Source organism: Salmo salar, chromosome 09, assembly GCF_965601325.2.
Source record: "Salmo salar chromosome 09, fSalSal1, whole genome shotgun sequence".
Classification (NCBI taxonomy): domain Eukaryota; kingdom Metazoa; phylum Chordata; class Actinopteri; order Salmoniformes; family Salmonidae; genus Salmo; species Salmo salar.
The window spans coordinates 38,473,517-38,494,982 of record NC_138299.1 but is presented as its reverse complement, the minus strand read 5'-3'; the positions used below and the strand labels follow the sequence as shown (position 1 = coordinate 38,494,982).

At 44.1% G+C, this 21,466-nt stretch overlaps 2 protein-coding genes across 3 annotated transcripts in view; both read left to right on the top strand.

Annotated features, from left to right (window-relative positions):
* Positions 1 to 4,070, top strand: part of LOC106611278 (uncharacterized) — a 66,580-nt gene extending 62,510 nt beyond the window's left edge. The window contains exons 27-32 of the mRNA XM_014211316.3: positions 1,134 to 1,300; positions 1,434 to 1,498; positions 1,682 to 1,884; positions 2,230 to 2,309; positions 2,589 to 2,747; positions 3,247 to 4,070. Coding sequence (XP_014066791.2) covers positions 1,134 to 1,300; positions 1,434 to 1,498; positions 1,682 to 1,884; positions 2,230 to 2,309; positions 2,589 to 2,747; positions 3,247 to 3,348 — 776 coding nt within the window. The 3' untranslated portion in view covers positions 3,349 to 4,070. The remainder of the gene's footprint in view (positions 1 to 1,133; positions 1,301 to 1,433; positions 1,499 to 1,681; positions 1,885 to 2,229; positions 2,310 to 2,588; positions 2,748 to 3,246) is intronic.
* A 5,057-nt stretch (positions 4,071 to 9,127) lies between these two features.
* The window catches only part of LOC106611276 (spectrin beta chain, erythrocytic), an 82,017-nt gene continuing 69,678 nt past the window's right edge, over positions 9,128 to 21,466 (top strand). For both annotated transcript variants that reach the window (XM_014211314.3, XM_045723623.2), the window contains exon 1: positions 9,128 to 9,362. The gene's annotated coding sequence lies outside the window, so the exon portion shown is untranslated. The remainder of the gene's footprint in view (positions 9,363 to 21,466) is intronic.

Below are 21,466 nucleotides of genomic sequence, written 5' to 3'. Positions count from 1 at the left end.
ACGGCCTTCGTCAGAGCTTTACGTATCAACCTCACGGCCTTCGTCAGAGCTTTACGTATCGACCTCACGGCCTTCGTCACAGCTTTACATATCGACCTCACGGCCTTCGTCAGAGCTTTACGTATCGACCTCACGGCCTTCGTCAGAGCTTTACATATCGACCTCACGGCCTTCGTCAGAGCTTTATGTATCGACCTCACGGCCTTCGTCAGAGCTTTACATATCGACCTCATGGCCTTCGTCAGAGTTTTACATATCGACCTCACGGCCTTCGTCAGAGCTTTACGTATCGATCTCACGGCCTTCATCAGAGCTTTATGTGTTGACCTCACGGCCTTCGTCAAAGCTTTACGTATCGGCCTCACGCCTTCGTCAGAGCTTTATGTGTCGACCTCACGGCCTTCGTCAGAGCTTTATGTATCAACCTCACCGCCTTCGTCAGAGCTTTATATTTTGACCTCACGGTCTTCGTCAGAGTTTTACGTATCGGCCTCACCGCCTTCGTCAGAGCTTTACGTATCGGCCTCACGCCTTCGTCAGAGCTTTATGTGTCGACCTCACAGCCTTCGTCAGAGCTTTATGTATCAACCTCACCGCCTTCGTCAGAGCTTTACATATCAACCTCACCGCCTTCGTCAGAGCTTTACGTATCGACCTCACGGCCTTCGTCAGAGTTTTACGTATCGGCCTCACGGCCTTCGTCAGAGCTTTACGTATCGGCCTCACGCCTTCGTCAGAGCTTTATGTGTCGACCTCACAGCCTTCGTCAGAGCTTTATGTATCAACCTCACCGCCTTCGTCAGAGCTTTACATATCGACCTCACGGCCTTCGTCAGAGCTTTACATATCGACCTCACGGCCTACATCAGAGCTTTACGTATCGACCTCACGGCCTTCGTCAGAGCTTTACGTATCGACCTCACGGCCTTCATCAGAGCTTTACATATCGACCTCACGGCCTTCGTCAGAGCTTTACGTATCAACCTCACGGCCTACGTCAGAGCTTTACGTATAGGCCTCATGGCCTTCGTCAAGACTATCAAGAGCAGTGTGCGGGTTCCTTCTTTTTTTCTACTTTGTTTTTAATACCTATTATAACCATGTGTATGTCTTTTCTATTATATCTTGTCTAGATGTACGTCTGGAGCCTGGTGTGTCAGGGTATGACCCTCTGATGTCATCCTCACCGTCATCTCCTACGAACTTACGACAGCGCACCGCCTCCCTTGGCTCCGCCTCGTCCATATCGAAAGCCTATCAGGACTTCACTTCCTGTCTGCTTGGTCGAGCTATGGCTGAGGTACAATTCAATTAAACTTTATAGAATAACACAAGACAGCAAAAATACACATTTCCAATTTACCTTGGACTATGTACTTGTTCGTTGTTGCACGTTTGCTAAACTAAGAAACATGTTCTCATCTGTGCCCCAGGTGCGCTTGGCTGCTGCTGGTGACATTGGGAACCTGGTGATGGGGAAAGCTGCAGCTGGTTGGAGGTGAGTTGCATCATGGTTTCTCCTTTATTACATTCAGGTTAACCAATAGTAAACCATGTTATAACTAGCTACACTCCCAGCAGACAAAACTTGTTGTAATGATGTGATTTCAACCGGCTTTTCCCACTGGGTTTATATTACAGATTGTGTATTTGCAACCTTCCTGTCCTCTCTCCTCTATAGGTACCAGGGCGTGGAGCGAGGTGTCCAGGCCTTCTACAAGCCCTCCTCCACCCCTTCTGTGCACTGTTTCCTTGGGGCGGTGGAGCTGGAGAGGCCCCTGGCCAGCCTGTGGAGCATGGTCCGAGACCACTCCAAGACCCACCTGTACCATGAGGCTGTCCGGTCCGCCTGGACACGATCACTAGATGACAGCACTCAGTTGGGTTAGTCTGCTGCCTGGAGTATAGCAGAGTTGGAGTTAATTCACTACTTAAAAATGGTGAAAGCCTTCAATGGTGCTGCCCATGCTAAAACACGCTTTGTGCACCATCTATCTATCGCTATGAGTCAGCTCCATTTCTGTATGCAACTGTGGCTCAGTTGGTAGAGCATGGTGTTTGCAACGCCAGCATGGTGTGTGCAACGCCAGGGTTGTGGGTTCGATTCCCACAGGGGGCCAGTCCAAGAGCCTCTGCTAAATGACTAAAATGTCAATTACTTCCAGGAAGTAAACTGAAATTCAGATTGTAATTTTTCCACTTGCTTTTCCATGTGTCTCTCCTCATCAGTCTACCTGCTGACAGACCCGTCCAGCTGCCACCTCAAACAGCCCAGAGACTTCTGCTGCATCAGCACCCAGTCACAACAGGTCAGTAGGGTCAGAGTTCAGGGGCCAGTCACTTGCTGGACCTGCAGCTGAATCCCAAGTTTCAACTTACCAAGTTCAAAGTTTAAGCTTACCTGCTCCTTCTTACCAAGATTTCTTTTGAATGTTCAACTGGTATGAGGGGGACAGAAGACCTCCTCGTTTCAGGGGCAATGATACAATGGATTCTTACTGTCCTATAGCTAGGGCCAGGAGTTTTCCTAGCCTTGTCTACAGCAAGAGACTGACTACTAACTCAGTGCCCTTCTCTCTCTCTCCTAGGATGAGCTGTGTGTGCTGGCCATGCAGTCAGTCTTCGAGGAGTCTCTCCCTCGGCCCAGTGTTGAGGCTGTCCGAGGGGAGATGTTGCCTAGCGCCTGGGTCCTTCAGCCAATCACACGCCACGTCCAAGAGGTCGTCAGGGTCATCTACCTGCTGCAGGTGAGATAGGAATCAGGTTACTATGACAATGTAAAGTGGTCTGAAAAAGCGCAGTCAATCAATCAATTCATCAAAATGATTCATTTACATTTTTTGTCATTTAGCAGACGTTCTTATCCAGAGCGACTTACAGTTGTGAATGCATACATTTCATACGTTTTTTTTTCTCCCATTTTTTTTCCCGTACTGGTCCCCCGTGGGAATCGAACCCACAACGCTGGCATTGCAAACACCATGCTCTACCAACTGGGCCACACGTTTTACATCAACAGATGTCAGAAAGTTCTTAAAATCAATCAATCAATCAATTCATCATAATGATTCATCAATCCAGTTTTACACCAACAGATGTCAGAAAGTTCTTAAAAGTACTTTAGATGCTGATATGCCTAATGATTCCTCATCTCCATGTGGAATCTCTCTTCCTCTCTCTTTTAGTTTCTTCCTCCCCCTCTCTTTTCCATCCCTTACTTGGCTCACTTTTTGTCCTCTGTTTCAGGTGGACCTGGGCACTCCATCCCTTCCTCAGAGACTGTTGGGATCAGTGGCTAGGAGACAGGCGTCCGTCCTGGCTGAGCTCGACTCCCTTTTCTCTTTGTGAGACTGACAGCAGGGTCAGGGTCGTGTTCATTAGGCACCAAAAGGAAGAAAACAGACTGAAACAAGGAGGGACTACCTGGACTTTTCCAATAAGAAATGCACTTTTTCTTTTTCCGTTGCAAAACATGTTGCTACCATGTGTCCCAATGAACACGACCCAGATCAGCTGTCCAATTAGAACACAGATTTCGCCGTAAAGAACACGCCCCAGGTTAATGGTCACACACGTAGCAGTGAGCACTTAGACATACGTCCTGAATCTGATATGGGACCTGTCTATTGTAATTTGCAATTTATTTACTTGATTGTATTCTTATGAAAAGCACTGATGACATTGATTTTGTGATACTAAGTATCATGCAGCTTTTTTATATCGAAACATAACTGTGTGTTTTGTGTTTAAAATGGTTAATTGAAGACCTGTGTTTAATATGTATGCTTATACCAATCTTTTAAGTATATTGCCAAAGTTTGAGTGGTCTAGACTGGCTGTCAGGGAGGGTTGAGGGTGTGGCTCCTATATTTGACCCATCCAATACATCTTACTGTGTCACTGCAACTTCTGACCAGAGTAACACTAGGCCCTAAAGGTTTACAATTCCACATATTTTTCATAATAACACTGATTTATATCAAATGCAAAATGATCATTAGTCTCCTATTGCCCATTGCTATATTTAATCTATCTGTAAGCCTCAGTTGTACTACTTGCATAATTACTGATTTATGTGTCTCCCATTTCACTGTCCTCCCAGCCTAAGAATTAACCACTTTTATAATGACCACTTAGTGACATAATTGTTTTCTCCAGCATCCTGTGTTAACATCCCAAGGCACAGCACACTTTACCAAACTCACTACCACACCTTTAAAAAGCCATATTATGTGTTTTGTTGACTGTTCAGGACATTATTTTTCTGTAGTTGTAGTACTGCAGTGTCACAGTAAGATGGTCCCCAGGGGAACCAAATAAGAAGGAACTGATATAAAGGATATTAACTCAACAAAAAAAGAAACGTCCCTTTTTCAGGACACTGTCTTTCAAAGATAATTCGTAAAAATCCAAATAACTTCCCAGATCTTCATTGTAAAGGGTTTAAACACTGTTTCCCATGCTTGTTCAATGAACTATAAACAATTGATGAACATGCACCAGTGGAACGGTCGTTAAGACACTAACAGCTTACAGACGGTAGGCAATTAAGGTCACAGTTATAAAAACTTAGGACACAAAAGAGGCCTTTCTACTGACTCTGAAAAACACCAAAAGAAAGATGCCCAGGGTCCCTGCTCATCTGTGTGAACGTGCCTTAGGCATGCTGCAAGGAGGCATGAGGACTGCAGATGTGGCCAGGGCAATAAATTCCAATGTCCGTACTGTGAGACGCCTAAGACAGCGCTACAGGGAGACAGAACGGACAGCTGATTATCCTCGCAGTGGCAGACCACGTTTAACAACACCTGCACAGGATCGGTACATCCGAACATCACAGGTACAGGATGGCAACAACAACTGCCCGAGTTACACCAGGAAAGCACAATCCCTCCATCAATGCTCAGACTGTCCGCAATAGGCTGAGAGAGGCTGGACTGAGGGCTTGTAGACATCACCGGCAACAATATCGCCTGTGGGCACAAACCCACCATTGCTCGACCAGACAGGACTGACAAAAAGTGCTCTTCACTGACGAGTCGCGGTTTTGTCTCACCAGAGGTGATGGTCGGATTCATGTTTATCGTCGGATGAATGAGCATTACACCGAGGCCTGTACTCTGGAGCGGGATCGATTTGGAGGTGGAGGTTCCATCATGATCTGGGGCGGTGTGTCACAGCATCATCGGACTGAGCTTGTTGTTATTGCAGGCAATCTCAACGCTGTGCGTTACAGGGAAGACATCCTCCTCCCTCATGTGGTACCATTCCTGCAGGCTCATCCTGACATGACCCTCCAGCATGACAATGCCACCAGCCGTACTGCTCGTTCTGTGAGTTTTCCTGCAAGACAGGAATGTCAGTGTTCTGCCATGGCCAGCGAAGAGCCCGGATCTCAATCCCATTGAGCACGTCTGGGACCTGTTGGATCGGAGGGTGAGGGCTAGGGCCATTCCCCCCAGAAATGTCTGGGAACTTGCAGGTGCCTTGGTGGAAGAGTGGGGTAACATCTCACAGCAAGAACTGGCAAATCTGGGGCGGTCCATGAGGAGGAGATGCACTGCAGTATCTAATGCAGCTGGTGGCCACACCAGATACTGACTGTTACTTTTGATTTTGACCCCACCTTTGTTCAGGGACACATTATTCTATTCCTGTTAGTCACATGTCTGTGGAACTTGTTCTGTTTATGTCTCAGTTGATGTATCTTGTTATGTTCATACAAATATTTACACATGTTAAGTTTGCTGAAAATAAACGCAGCTGACAGTGAGAGGACGTTTCTTTTTTTGCTGAGAACAATGAAGTAGCCTAGCTAACTGATAACCTATTTGTACTGAGTTTTATTTTGATCCATACTTTTGTAAGTGCCTTTTATGTGACATGAATGTATACCACCATGTCAATATGTATAAATATTTATGTTTTTATTATGCTCTTTATTTTAATAACATTATATTTGAATCCTAAAGAAATGCAAAGAGCATATGTTATTTTCCTGTATAAACTTGACATTTTTTTAAATGTCTGTACATACTCAAAGCTTGTTGCTTCTTCCTTCCGGTATTGGTTTGGCTATGTAAATATTATGTATATTAAATGTAAAACGAATGTGATCCTGCTCCTGAGTAGACCTATAGCCAATGTTCCCTCAACAAAAAATGTGTCACTGAGCAAATTTACGGTCTGCTGAGCGTGAAGTTGAACATTGTGAAAATTCTGTGAAACCTCCGGCACATGTTGTATTTTTGTAATTTTTTAAAAATATTTTTTTACTTTTATCACTTTTTCTCCCCAATTCCGTGGTATCCAATTGGTAATTACAGTCTTGTCTCATCGCTGCAATTCCCGTATGGACTTGGGAGAGGCGAAGGTCAAGAGCCGTGCGTCCCCCGAAACACAACCCAACCAAGCCGCACTGCTTCTTGACACAATGCCCACTTAACCCGGAAGCCAGCCGCACCAATGTGTCAGAGGAAGCACCGTGCACCAGGCAAGCACTACGCCCAGCCTGCCACAGGAGACGCGAGTGCGCGATAGGACAAGGACATCCCTGCCGGCCAAACCCTCCCCTAACCCAGACGACGCTGGGCCAATTCTGCGCCGCCTCATGGGTCTCCTGAACTCGAACCCAGAATCTCTAGTGGCACAGCTAGCACTGCGATGCCTTAGACCACTGAGCCATTCAGGACGCCCAGCGCGTTTTTACTGTGAACATTGAGGCTGTACCAGCTTTAAGTTACAGTTTTAACAGTGGTAAAGTAGGCTACTGTGGCTATTTGATCATAATGTAGGCCTACCAGAGTGGCTTACCATAAAAACAATGGAGAAAATGCATCCCATAACATTTTAACATGGAAATAGCTGTTCTATCGTTTAGCCTACAGTAGCAGAAAATGTGTGGTGTTCAATGTACAATTGGCCCAGCGTCATCCGGGGTAGGCCGTTATTGTAAATAAGAATTTGTTCTTAACTGACTTGCCTATTAAAATAAAGGTTAAGTAAAATATTGAAATAATAAAATAAAAATGTAGGCCTACATTCCATGAGACTTAAAAAAACAAAACATGCAGGGCTTGACACTAACCTGTGTATCCATTTGTCCTTCAGACAAGGAGGTGGCTGAAAACGTTGTTGTGTTGTTTGATGCCAGAAACCACTTTACAAAATAAAATAATTATTCACATACCATTATTACAGAGAATCAGACTAATTATGCTATGTTGCCATTGAGAGGGTGAATGGGAAAGGCAAAAGATTTAAGTGCCTTTGATCGGGGTATGGTTGTAAGTGCCTTTGATCGGGGTATGGTAGTAAGTGCCTTTGAACGGGGGATGGTAGTAAGTGCCTTTGAACGGGGGATGGTAGTAAGTGCCTTTGAACGGGGTATGGTAGTAAGTGCCTTTGATCGGGGTATGGTAGTAAGTGCCTTAAAACGGGGTATGGTAGTAAGTGCCTTTGAACGGGGTATGGTAATAAGTCCCTTTGAACGGGGTATGGTAGTAAGTGCCTTAAAACGGGGTATGGTAGTAAGTGCCTTTGAACGGGGTATGGTAGTAAGTGCCTTTAAACGGGGTATGGTAGTAAGTGCCTTTGAACGGGGTATGGTGGTAAGTGCCTTTGAACGAGGGATGGTAGTAAGTGCCTTTGAACGGGGGATGGTAGTAAGTGCCTTTGAACGGGGTACGGTAGTAAGTGCCTTTGATCGGGGTATGGTAGTAAGTGCCTTTGATCGGGGTATGGTAGTAAGTGCCTTAAAACGGGGTATGGTAGTAAGTGCCTTTGAACGGGGTATGGTAGTAAGTGCCTTTGATCGGGGTATGGTTGTAAGTGCCTTTGATCGGGGTATGGTAGTAAGTGCCTTAAAACGGGGTATGGTAGTAAGTGCCTTTGATCGGGGTATGGTTGTAAGTGTCTCTAGGAGACAGAATGCGTCTCCTTCCTGAGCGGTATGACGGCTGCATGGTCCCATGGTGTTTATACTTGTGTACTATTGTTTGTACAGATGAACATGGTACCTTCAGAAATTTGAAAATTGCTCCCAAGGATGAACCAGACTTGTGGAGGTCTACAGTTTTTTTTTCTGAGGTCTTGGCTGATTTCTTTTGATTTTCCTATGATGTCAAGCAAAGAGACACTGAGTTTGAAGGTAGGCCTTGAAATACATCCACAGGTACACCTCCAATTGACTCAAATAGTGTCAATTAGCCTATCAGAAGCTTATAAAGCCATGACATCATTTTCTGGAATTTTCCAAGCTGTTTAAAGGCACAGTTAATTTAGTGTATGTAAGCTTCTGACCAACTGGAATTGTGATACAGTGAATTATACGTGAAATAATTTGTCTGTAAACAATTGTTGGAAAAATTACATGCACAATGTAGATGTCCTGACCGACTTGCCAAAACTATAGTTAGTTAAGTTTCCCCCCCCCCCTTAAAATATTTAGATGCACTATTGTAAAGTGGTTGTTCCACTGGATATCATAAGGTGAATGCACCATTTTGTAAGTCGCTCTGGATAAGAGCGTCTGCTAAATGACTTAAATGTAATGTAATGTTAACAAGAAATGTGTGGAGTGGTTGAAAAAGGAGTTTTAATGACTCCAACCTAAGTGTATGTACACTTCCAACTTCAACTGTACACATATCCATGATGTTGTAACTTACTCAACAGTATGTTCTTATTGAAGTTGATTGTTACAGCTCTCATGTTTATTTGTATAGTCAACAATGTTTTACATCTGACCACAATCAATGAATCATTACATAATGGAGTGTCTGTAGGTCTGCTGTATACCGGAGTGAAACACTGTAGTGTCTGAATGAGGACTCACTGGGAGCAGAGTAGTTGAGGTGACATTTCTGAAGGGGGCGGCGGCCGGGTGTTGGTGTGTTCTTATTAGATCTGAGCGAAAGGCAGCTATAGGGGTGTATACATTTGGCACAAAATGTTTTGCAACGGTGTGCCTCCTAATGAAATGTGAGAGGAGGGGAGGGGGCGCACCCCCACCACACTGAAATGTGTCTATAGCTGCCATTTAAAGTCACCAGCTCACGACAGGAATGTCGGGCCCCTGCGCACAGAGATTATGTACTAGACGCGTCTACTTTATTTTTAAAACATGGGGTGGGTCAAACGCTGGCTGACGGGAATGAAGAATGAGCGTGCTGTGTGCGCGGCCGCAAGCTTTACAACCCCTTTCCCCACCTTGCCCGCTCCGGCTCTCCACGAGCGTTCCATCCAAGAGTCCACTGCCGTGACCAGGACCCGTCTAGTGATTCCATGGGAGTATTAATGGGGTTTTAATTCGAGGGAAATAAAAAGGTGTATATTTTCCAGAAGGATTATATCAAGCATAGGTGAGTTTGTTGGATAGGGAACAGTTTCATGCAAATTCACACTGGTGAAATGTCTCCATTCTTTAAAACAAATTATGGGAAATATAGTTACAGATGTTAGTGAGTATCTGCGTTTTTAAATATATTTATTGACATAGCGGTGGAATATTAGTGAGAATATTTTCTAAAAGTAGACACCAGTGGCTAATTTTGGTTACCACCTGTTGTTCCTCAATGCAAAACGTGTTGAAGGACATTCATTTCCATTCAAATACCGCGATGGATAAACTGTTGTAGCTTACCTAACCTTGTATTTCTTGTTAATTATTCTGACACAAGCGTATATTAAGTATCACTTCTAACTTTGAAAGGCCTTCCTTGAAAGACTTTCATTCGGTAGGCTAGGCTACTCGTTAGTTAGGTGGGTGTAAGGTGAACTTTGAGGGTGCGCACTCAAACGGTCTCGATGCAGACTTTGGTCGCGTCGCTCGCAGATCATTCTCTGTAGTGTTATCGAGAGAGAGATTAATACAATATTATCTTAAAGTTGGTGTCTGCTGGGCAGGATGATATACTTTACTATTTAATCCTCTTCATCAATCCCCTTTGGTACTTAATTTAACATGAGGCCACAGAGAGCGCTCCAATTCAACATCTTTTACATTTGAGTCATTTAGCAGAAGCTCTGATCCAGAGCGACTTACAGTGGTGAATGCATACATTTCATTTCATACATTTTTGTATTTTTTTCCTGTGCTGGCCCCCCGTGGGAATCGAACCCACAACCCTGGCGTTGCAAACACCATGCTCTACCAACTGAGCTACAGGGAAGGCACTTCGAGCTGTGTCCTTGGTACATAGCCGAAAATAATAGAATAGAATAATGTGATTTGGTTGCAGCAAAATGCAGACAGACTGGGCATGTTGTTCTCCTCTCTCCACTAGGAGGATGGCACTGTTACATCATCCTATTGCTTACATTCTGCACTCTACATGAGTGGGAGACAATATTGGGGCAACAAAACTTTTCATATCAAGTTAACCTAATAGGGAAGGTCCAGGGCACTCAATCCCTCTCTCCATCTCTCCATCTCCCTCTCTCCGTCTCTCTCTCTCTCCCTTATTTCTCTCTTACCTCCCTTCTCTCTCCTCACCCTTTCACTATCAACTCTCTCTCCTCAACCTTTCACTGTTATCTCTCTCTCTCTCTCTCTCTCTCTCTCTCTCTCTCTCTGCCAAACAAACACAAAGCAGTGTCACTACAGCTTCCTAAAATCAGTGAATGAAAACAGCTGTGTGGTGTGATAGCCTTTGGTTTTGAATAATAGTGAAATTAGTTCAACAGCTTACCGAGTTCCCCTTAAAACGAGAAATGTGAGTATGCCATGGAGCCTTTCCAGCAGTCTAGGATGTGTCCCAAATTGCACCCTATTCCTTATTAAGTGCACTACTTTTGACCATAAGACTTTGCTCAGAACTAATGCACTATAGGACATAGGGTGCCATTTAGGACACAAACTTACTGTAAACACACTCCAGGAATAGTTTACTATCGATCCCCTTTCTCCCTTTCCGCTTTCCTATAACCTCTACCAAGATCAAACTCATCCATTATGGCGCTCCAAACCAGGTTTAGGATTACCAATGTAGTAGGCTACACATTGTGTGTGTGTGTGTGTGTGTGTGTGGGGGGGGGGGGACATCAACAATAGGAAATAACATATATGGAATCATGTAGTAAACAAAAAAGTGTTAAACAAATCAAAATATATTTTATATTTGAGATTCTTCAAAGTAGCAACCCTTTGCCGTGATGAAAGCTTTGCACACGCTTGGCATTCTCTCAATCAGCTTCACCTGGAATGCTTTTTCAATAGTCTTGAAGGAGTTCCCACATATGCTGAGCACTTGTTGGATGTTTTTCCTTCACTCTGCGGTTCTTCTCATCCCAAAGCATCTCAATTGGGTTGAGGTCGGGTGATTGTGGAGGCCAGGTCATCTGATGCAGCACTCCATCACTCTCCTTGGTCAAATAGCCCTTACACAGCCTGGAGGTGTGTTGGGTCATTGTCCTGTTGAAAAACAAATGATAGTCCCAGTAAGCGCAAACCAGATAGGATGGTGTATCACTGCAGAATGCTGTGGTAGCCATGCTGGTTAAGTGTGTTTTGAATTTGAAATTAATCAATGATAATGTCACCAGCAAAGCACCCCCACATCATCACACCTCCTCCTCCATGTTGGGAACCACACATGTGGAGATCATCTGTTCCCCTACTCTGCGTCTCACAAAGACACGGCAGTTGGAACCAAAAATCAAAAATGTGGACTCATCAGACCAAAGGACAGATTTCCACGAGTCATTGCTCGTGTTTCTTGGCCCAAGCAAATCTCTTCTTCTTATTGGTGTCCTTTAGTAGTGGTTTCTTTGCAGCAAATCGACAGTGAAGGCCTGATTCACACAGTCTCCTCTGAACAGTTGATGTTGAGATGTGTCTGTTACTTGAACTCTGTAAAGCATTTATTTGGGCTGCAATTTCTGAGGCTGGTAACTCTAATGAACTTATTCTCTGCAGCAGAGGTAACTCTGGGTCTTCCTTTCCTGTGGCAGTCCTCATGAGAGCCAGTTTCATCATAGCGCTTGATGGTTTTTGCGACTGCACATGAAGAAACGTTCAAAGTTCTTGAAATTTTCCAGACTTGACTGACCTTCATGTCTTAAAGTAACGATGGACTGTCATTTCTCTTTGCTTATTTGACCTGTTCTTGCCATAATATGGACTTGGTATATTACCAAATAGGGCTATCTTCTGTATACCACCTCTACATTGTCACAACTCAACTGATTGGCTCAAACACATTAAGAAGGAAAGAAATTCCACAAATGAACTTTTAACAAGGCACATCTGTTAATTGAAATGCATTCCAGGTGACTACCTCCTGAAGCTGGTTGAGAGAATGCCAAGAGTGTACAAAGCTGTCATCAAGGCAAAGGGTGGCTACTTTGAAGAATTTCAAATATAAAATATATTTTGATTTGTTTCACACTTTTTTGGTTACTACATGATTCCATATGTGCTATTTCATAGTTTTGATGTCTTCCCAATTATTCTACAATGTAGAAAATAGTAAAAATAAAGAAAAACCCTTGAATGAGCAGGTGTGTCCTCACTTTTGACTGGTACTGTATATAATGTCTTCCATATAGCCACATTTCCTCATCTCATTGCATGCTCCTCCCCCATCAATGTGTTTTGGTTCTTCCCTTATGCACTACGCTTTTCCGCCCACTTACTATACCACAGGTCAATATAGTCTACCAGTCAACTGTCCATCCTGCCCTCTATCCATATTGACAATAGTGGTCAGTGATCGTTTGTCCAGGTCTGCAATAGATTAACTAGCAATCATACCATACATAGAATCATTCAAATGTTCACCATGTTCAATATAAATCCACAAGATAGTGGAATATCTGACAGGCAGTGGAGAGGCCAGGTGCGTCATTACACATGAAAGAACAATGAAGACATGCAGCTCAAAAAACTTCCCTATTGATTTTGTTTAGGGACAACCTACCTAGACTAGTTTACAACACCACAATCCAATTAATAATTGTAATATTGTTTTCAAGTAAGTACAAATGAGTAAACTGCAGTGAAAATGTCATCTGAATAATGACACAAAAGCCCTGTTATTTGAGAGTTTAATTCCATTCATTCCATTTGGATTAGTTGTGGGTGTACTCTGGACAGATTACAGAAAGGCACAGTAGCAGGCCAGTCTGGCTGTAGTTTTGTTTCTGATACTGATGCGCTGTCTGTTGTTGATCATCATTCTCCCAAGTTGTCCTATGTAGTGTGGCCACATGGGCCTATGCCCCCAGCAGGCCCAGTTATTCAGGAAAGCTTAACACACATTCTGCCTCCTTTCTGATCAGAGCGGCCATTCCTCGACCTAGAACCTAATGCTTCAATATAGCCTAAATATTTCTCATTTAAGTTTTAAAATGTATTACTTTTTATGTGTGGCATTAACACATCTAGTCACAATGTTTTAATCTGATTAGGCTCCTTCAATAGTCTCCTGTGGGCTACCTGCAGGCTACCTGCTGACCCGCTCCACTCTAATATACAGTAATTCCAGCATTCAAACTACGCAACCGCCATTCGATTAAAGGAAAGAGACATCTGTTACAAAACACTCAGAAGTTTAATGACATTCGGATATTGTTAAACCAAGCATTCTCTACTAAATAGAGAGGGATGTATTTTCTGTTTGTTGAGATTGACATACAAACTTGGTCCCAAAACTTTGGGGAATGGGGTGATTTTTGGACCAGCCCCCTTTCCCAACGGTCTGTCATAGATCATCTGTAGATTATTTGAGATGTTTGAAAAGAAGGACGATACATTCTGTTCTATCAGAAATACCATGCCACTTCGTCTTTCTGTTCATAGATTTCACTGACTTGTAGTAGTGTAAATTATATATATGTACTGTAAGTATACAGTGTACTGTTGTCTCTGTTTGTGTGGTAGGTCCAGTTGTGTGGTACAGTAGGTCCAGTTGTGTGGTACAGTAGGTCCAGTTGTGTGGTACAGTAGGTACAGTTGTGGGGTAGGTCCAGTTGTGGGGTAGGTCCAGTTGTGGGGTAGGTCCAGTCGGGATTAGAGGACAATCTATAGATATTGACAGTCTATCAAATTAGGAATGTGCTCCTAGATCTCAGACTGTCCCCTGAGTTTAGGGGTTGAAGCCTTTAAAAGTTACATAATGGTCTGTCCTGTCTGTTTTTTTATCCCTCTCTTTGATATGGCTTTTTCTTTACTAGCTATGTGGCAGTTTCCCTGACACAGGTTGAGCCTATGTGAATTCTCATGCCTTTTAGTCCAGGACTAGGCTTAATCTGTGTCTGGGGAACATGGTCCAATGTGTTGGTCTCTACCAGATTTACACCATGCCAAGATGTCGCAGACCTCACTTCAGCTGTTACCGTTACACTTACACACACTGTGTGGGTCGTGAGTCTTCCTAACCACACCCATCTGCCATCTCTCATTTCTCCCTCTCCACTTTCCATACCCCTCAGAAAATACAACCACTCCTCCTCCTTCCTAGACAATTACTGTGTTTACTCCGGGAAATAATATCATTTTCATTGCAGCAGATATAGTTATGTAGACATTATAACCTCTGTCTGTCTGTGGCATTATCTAGAACATTCTGTTCAGACATTGTTAGAGGCTCGTTGTTGAGGTGTTTTGTGTTTGATGAAAGCGCCTCATCAGGATTGCACACCCATTTGTCTGAGGGTGACACTGACAGAAACACTGACAGGTGTTTTAGGAATAGTTACAGATGGAACATCGGCTGGCTGTGTTCTCAGATAGTTGCCATGGTTCCTCTGCTCAGTTGTTTTGTGTTTACCTAGAGATATATTACCTTTTGTGTTGGCCTTTATACAACTGCTCAAAAAAATAAAGGGAACACTTAAACAACACAATGTAACTCCAAGTCAATCACACTTCTGTAACTGTCCACTTAGGAAGCAACACTGATTGACAATAAATTCCACATGCTGTTGTGCAAATGGAATAGACAACAGGTGGAAATTATAGGCAATTAGCAAGACACCCCCAATAAAGGAGTGGTTCTGCAGGTGGGGACCACAGACCACTTCTCAATTCCTATGCTTCCTGGCTGATGTTTTGGTCATTTTTGAATGCTGGCGGTGCTTTCACTCTAGTGGTAGCATGAGACGGAGTCTACAACCCACACAAGTGGCTCAGGTAGTGCAGCTCATCCAGGATGGCACATCAATGCGAGCTGTGGCAAGAAGGTTTGCTGTGTCTGTCAGCGTAGTGTCCAGAGCATGGAGGCGCTACCAGGAGACAGGCCAGTACATCAAGAGACGTGGAGGAGGCCGTAGGAGGGCAACAACCCAGCAGCAGGACCGCTACCTCCGCCTTTGTGCAAGGAGGAGCAGGAGAAGCACTGCCAGAGCCCTGCAAAATGACCTCCAGCAGGCCACAAATGTGCATGTGTCTGCTCAAACGGTCAGAAACAGACTCCATGAGGGTGGTATGAGGGCCCGACGTCCACAGGTGGGTGTTGTGCTTACAGCCCAACACCGTGCAGGACGTTTGGCATTTGCCAGAGAACACCAAGATTTGCAAATTCGCCACCGGCACCCTGTGCTCTTCACAGATGAAAGCAGGTTCACACTGAGCACGTGACAGACGTGACAGAGTCTGGAGACGCCGTGGAGAACGTTCTGCTGCCTGCAACATCCTCCAGCATGACCGGTTTGGTGGTGGGTCAGTCATGGTGTGGGGTGGCATTTCTTTGGGGGGCCGCACAGCCCTCCATGTGCTCGCCAGAGGTAGCCTGACTGCCATTAGGTACCGAGATGAGATCCTCAGACCCCTTGTGAGACCATATGCTGGTGCGGTTGGCCCTGGGTTCCTCCTAATGCAAGACAATGCTAGACCTCATGTGGCTGGAGTGTGTCAGCAGTTCCTGCAAGAGGAAGGCATTGATGCTATGGACTGGCCCGCCCGTTTTCCAGACCTGAATCCAATTGAGCACATCTGGGACATCATGTCTCGCTCCATCCACCAACGCCACGTTGCACCACAGACTGTCCAGGAGTTGACGGATGCTTTAGTCCAGGTCTGGGAGGAGATCCCTCAGGAGACCATCCGCCACCTCATCAGGAGCATGCCCAGGCGTTGTAGGGAGGTCATACAGGCACGTGGAGGCCACACACACTACTGAGCCTCATTTTGACTTGTTTTAAGGACATTACATCGAAGTTGGATCAGCCTGTAGTGTGGTTTTCCACTTGAATTTTGAGTGTGACTCCAAATCCAGACCTCCATGGTTGATAAATTGGATTTCCATTGATTATTTTTGTGTGATTTTGTTGTCAGCACATTCAACTATGTAAAGAAAAAAGTATTTAATAAGATTATTTCTTTCATTCAGATCTAGGATGTGTTGTTTAAGTGTTACCTTTATTTTTTTGAGCAGTATATTTCATACAAAGGGAGGTATGATATTTTTGTTAAATGTATTCAGATTTATATCTGTCTATATCTGTCTATCTTGGTATTCCTTGGCAAGGTTTGATTGAATGCTGAATGATGACATCACTGCTGAATCAGATGTGAAAGAGCAGCACAAGGTAGACACACTCACATCCACTAGACGGTCTACTGCATCTTAGTGCTAGAGGCGTCACTACAGACCCTGGTTTAATTCCAGGCTGTATGACAACTGGCCGTGATTGGGAGTCCCATAGGGCGGCGCGGAATTGGCCCAGCGTCGTCCAGGTTAGTGTTGGGCCGGGGTAGGCCATCATTGTAAATAAGAATTTTTTCTTAACTGACTTGCCTAGTTAAATGAAGGTAAAATAAAATAATAACAAATAAAAGGTCAGAAATATGTGTCCTGTTTAATGACCCTACACTACTGTAGCTGTGGTTGTCTAGAGAGGAATGTGGCCATGGTTTCAGTCTGTCAGGTAGTCAGGCGTCTGCATTGATATTAGTCACCACTAAGATTCTTAGAGCATGTCATGCTCCACGCTCCATGCTCCGCGCTCCGCGCTCCATGCCATGAAGACTTGTCAGTTTGTCCCAGAAGAAATCGATTGACGTTCTGGATATCATATCCAGTTAGGCCTAGTCTAGTGGCTGTGAGTGTGTGTCTGTGACGTCACATAGCGTAAGGACATGCCTGCTCTGTGGGAGCTAGCTCAGGTTGTGTGTTAGATGATAAGGAGATCCTCTGTGCTGTGGTCAGTGGGTGGAGCCAGTGTCATGTCTGATAACATCACCCTACACGGGACTGATACAGAGAGGAGTTGGAGGGAGACCTGGGCATGTATTCGACAGGTCCAGCGAGAGTGGTTTGGTTTTAGCCTATCATTCATCATGTTCCCCAGTAGAGACAGAGAGGGGGGAGAGGGGTGATAAAATAGGCATGCTGCACCAAAATAGAGCTATCTTAGTGGTTAACCTTCACCCGCCATTCCACACACGCACACATACACACACACACACAGGCACTCACCACAGGCACTCACTCACGCACACATACACACACACACACAGGCACTCACTCACTCACGCACACACACACACACACACACACACACACACACACACACACACACACACACACACACACACACACACACACACACACACACACACACACACACACACATTCACGCAGAGACACAAACACTCCACTGTGACAGTTGGGGGATATGTCATGCTAAAACTGGAGCCTGGGGAGGGATGAGGGAGTAGAGGGGACTATTAGCAGGAAAGGGTTTAAACCTAAATGGTATACGTTCCTAGGATGTATAGTACCAGTAAAAACTTTGGACACCCGTACTCATTCAAGGGTTTTTCTTTATTTTTACTATTTTCTACATTGTAGAATAATAGTGAAGTCATCAAAAATATGAAATAACACATATGGAATCAAGTAGTAACCAAACTAGTGTTAAACAAATCAAAATATATTTTATATTTGAGATTCTTCGAAGTAGCCACACTTTGCCTTGATGACATCTTTGCACACTCTTGGCATTCTCTAAACCAGCTTCATGAGGAATGCTTTTCCAACAGTCTTGAAGAAGTTCCCACATATGCTGAGCACTTGTTGGCTGCTTTTCCTTAATTCTGCAGTCCAACTCATCCCAAACCATCTCAATTGGGTTGAGGTCAGGGGATTGTGGAGACCAGGTCATCTGATGCAGCACTCCATCACTCTCCTTGGTCAAATAGCCCTTACACAACCTGGAGGTATGTTGGCTCATTGTCCTGTTGAAAAACAAATGATAGTCCCACTAAGCGCAAACCAGATGGGATGGCGTATAGCTGCAGAATGCTGTGGTAGCCATGCTGGTTAAGTATGCTTTGAGTTCTAAGTAAATCTCTGACAGTGTCACCAGCAAAGCACCCCCACACCTCCTCCTCCATGCTTCACGGTGGGAATCACACATGTGGAGATCATATGTTCTCCTACTCTGCGTCTCACAAAGACACGTCAGTTGGAACCAAAAATCTCAAATTTGGACTCAAAGGACAGATTTCCAAAGGACAGATTTCCACCGGTCTAATGTCCATTGCTCGTGTTTCTTGGCCCAAGCAAATCTCTTCTTCTTATTGGTATCCTTTAGTAGTAGTTTCTTTGCAGCAATTTGACCATGAAGGCCTAATTCACACTGTCTCCTCTGAACAGTTGATGTTGAGATGTGTCTGTTACTTGAACTCTGTGAAGAATTTATTTGTTTTTTACAAATGCACTTGAAGAAACTTTAAAAGTTCTTGAAATTTTCCGGATTGACTGACCTTCATGCCTTAAAGTAATGATGAACTGTCATTTCTCGTTGCTTGTTTGAAATGTTCTTGCCATAATATGGACTTGGTCTTTTACCAAATCGGGCTATCTTCTGTATACCACCCCTACCTTGTCACAACACAACTGATTGGCTCAAATGCATTAAAACCTCTTACATCTAGATGTTCCGCTAGCGGAACGCCTCGCCAATATCCAATGATAGAGCGTGGCGCGAATTACAAACTCCTCAAAAATCCCAAAACTTCAATTTTTCAAACATATGACTATTTTACACCATTTTAAAGACAAAACTCTCCTTTATCTAACCACATTGTCCGATTTCAAAAAGGCTTTACAACGAAAGCAAAACATTAGATTATGTCAGGAGAGTACCCAGCCAGAAATAATCACACACCCATTTTTCAAGCTAGCATATAATGTCACAAAAACCAAAACCACAGCTAAATGCAGCACTAACCTTTGATGATCTTCATCAGATGACACTCCTAGGACATTATGTTATACAATACATGCATGTTTTGTTCAATCAAGTTCATATTTATATCAAAAAACAGCTTTTTACATTAGCATGTGACGTTCAGAACTAGCATACCCACCAAAAACGTCCGGTGAATTTACTAAATTACTCACGATAAACGTTCACAAAAAACATAACAATTATTTTAAGAATTATAGATACAGAACTCCTTTATGCAATCACGGTGTCCGATTTTAAAATAGCTTTTCGGTGAAAGCACATTTTGCAATATTCTGAGTAGATAGCCCGGCCATCATGGCTAGCTATTTTGACACCCACCAAGTTTGGCACTCACCAAACTCAGATTTACTATAAGAAAAATTGGATTACCTTTGCTGTTCTTCATCAGAATGCACTCCCAGGACTTCTACTTCAACACCCAATGTTGTTTTGGTTCCAAATAATCCATAGTTATATCCAAATAGCTGCGTTTTGTTCTTGCGTTCAAGACACTATCCAAAGGGTGACGCGCCGGCGCGTATCGTGACAAAAAAATTCAAAATATTCCATTACCGTACTTGAAGCATGTCAAACGCTGTTTAAAATAAATTTTTATGCGATTTTTCTCGTAAAATAGCGATAATATTCCGACTGGGAGAGCTTGTTTTCGTTCAAAGACTGAAAATAGAAAATGGAGTCTTCACATGCGCGCGCCCATGTCATTGTTCTCAGAACGACCACTTTCCAAATGCCCTACTGTTTTTCGCCCAGGGACTGCAGAGTCATCATTCCCCGTTCTGGTGCCTTCTGAGAGCCTATGGGAGCCTTAGAAAATGTCACGTTACAGCAGAGATCCTCTATTTTCCATAAAGAGGCTATAGAAGGACAAGAAATGGTCAGAGAGGGCACTTCCTGTATGGAATCTTCTCAGGTTTTGGCCTGCCATATGAGTTCTGTTATACTCACAGACACCATTCAAACAGTTTTAGAAACTTTAGGGTGTTTTCTATCCACATCTACTAATTACATGCATATTCTAGTTTCTGGGCAGGAGTAATAACCAGATTAAATCGGGTACGTTTTTTTATCCGGCCGTGAAAATACTGCCCCCTATCCTAAACAGGTTAAAAAGTAAAGAAATTCCATAAATGAACTTTTAACAAGGCACACCGGTTAATTGAAATGCATTCCAGGTGGCTACCTCATGAAGCTGTTTGAGAGAATGCCAAGAGTGTGCAAAGCTGCCATCAAGGGGAAGGGTTGCTACTTTAACGAATCTCAAATATAAAATATATTTTGATTAGTTTAACTATTTTTTTTGGTAACCACATGATTCAATGTGTTATTTCATAATGTTGCTGTCTTCACTATCATTCTACAATGTAGAAAATAGTAAAAATAAAGAAAAACTCTTGAATGAGCAGGTGTGTCAACTTTTGACTGGTACTGTATGTTACAGGACTTTTTCCATTGAGATTTGTTTTTTATAGTACATTTAGAACAGCTTCTCGTAGGTCTGCGTGGATGAATGGTGTTGTGATGTTTTGGTTTGAAGTTGTTGTCAGTTATAATACTTCACAAGGCTCTCTGTGACAGTGTATCTGAGTAACACTTTCAACTACTGCACTTTACAATCTTGACATGCTCATTTACCTTTCAACATTTATTGGTAATGGTGCTTTGAATAAAGATGTATATAAATCATTGTTAATTATTATCACCTTACAGTTTCCCTCTTCCCGACATCCTGCCTGTGTGTGAGGTCCATACTGATCCTTCCGTATCTCTCCCTCCACCACTCCTCCTCTCCATCCACCACTCCTCCTCCTCCTCTCCATCCACCACTCCTCCTCCTCCTCTCCCTCTACCACTCCTCCTCCTCCTCTCCCTCCACCACTCTTCCTCCACGTCCTCCTCTCCCTTCACCACTCCTCCTTCACGTCCTCCTCTCCCTCCACCACTCCTCCTCCTCATCTCCCTCCACCACTCCTCCTCCTCATCTCCCTCCACCACTCCTCCTCGTCCTCCTCTCCCTCCACCACTCCTCCTCCTCGTCCTCCATCACTCCTCTTCCACGTCCTCCTCTCCCTCCACCACTCCTCCTCCACGTCCTCCTCTCCCTCCACCACTCCTCCTCCTCCTCCTCCTCTCCCTCCACCACTCCTCCTCCTCCTCTCCCTCCACCACTCCTCCTCCTCCTCTCCCTCCACCACTCCTCCTCCTCCTCCTCCTCTCCCTCCACCACTCCTCCTCCTCCTCCTCCTCCTCTCCCTCCACCACTCCTCCT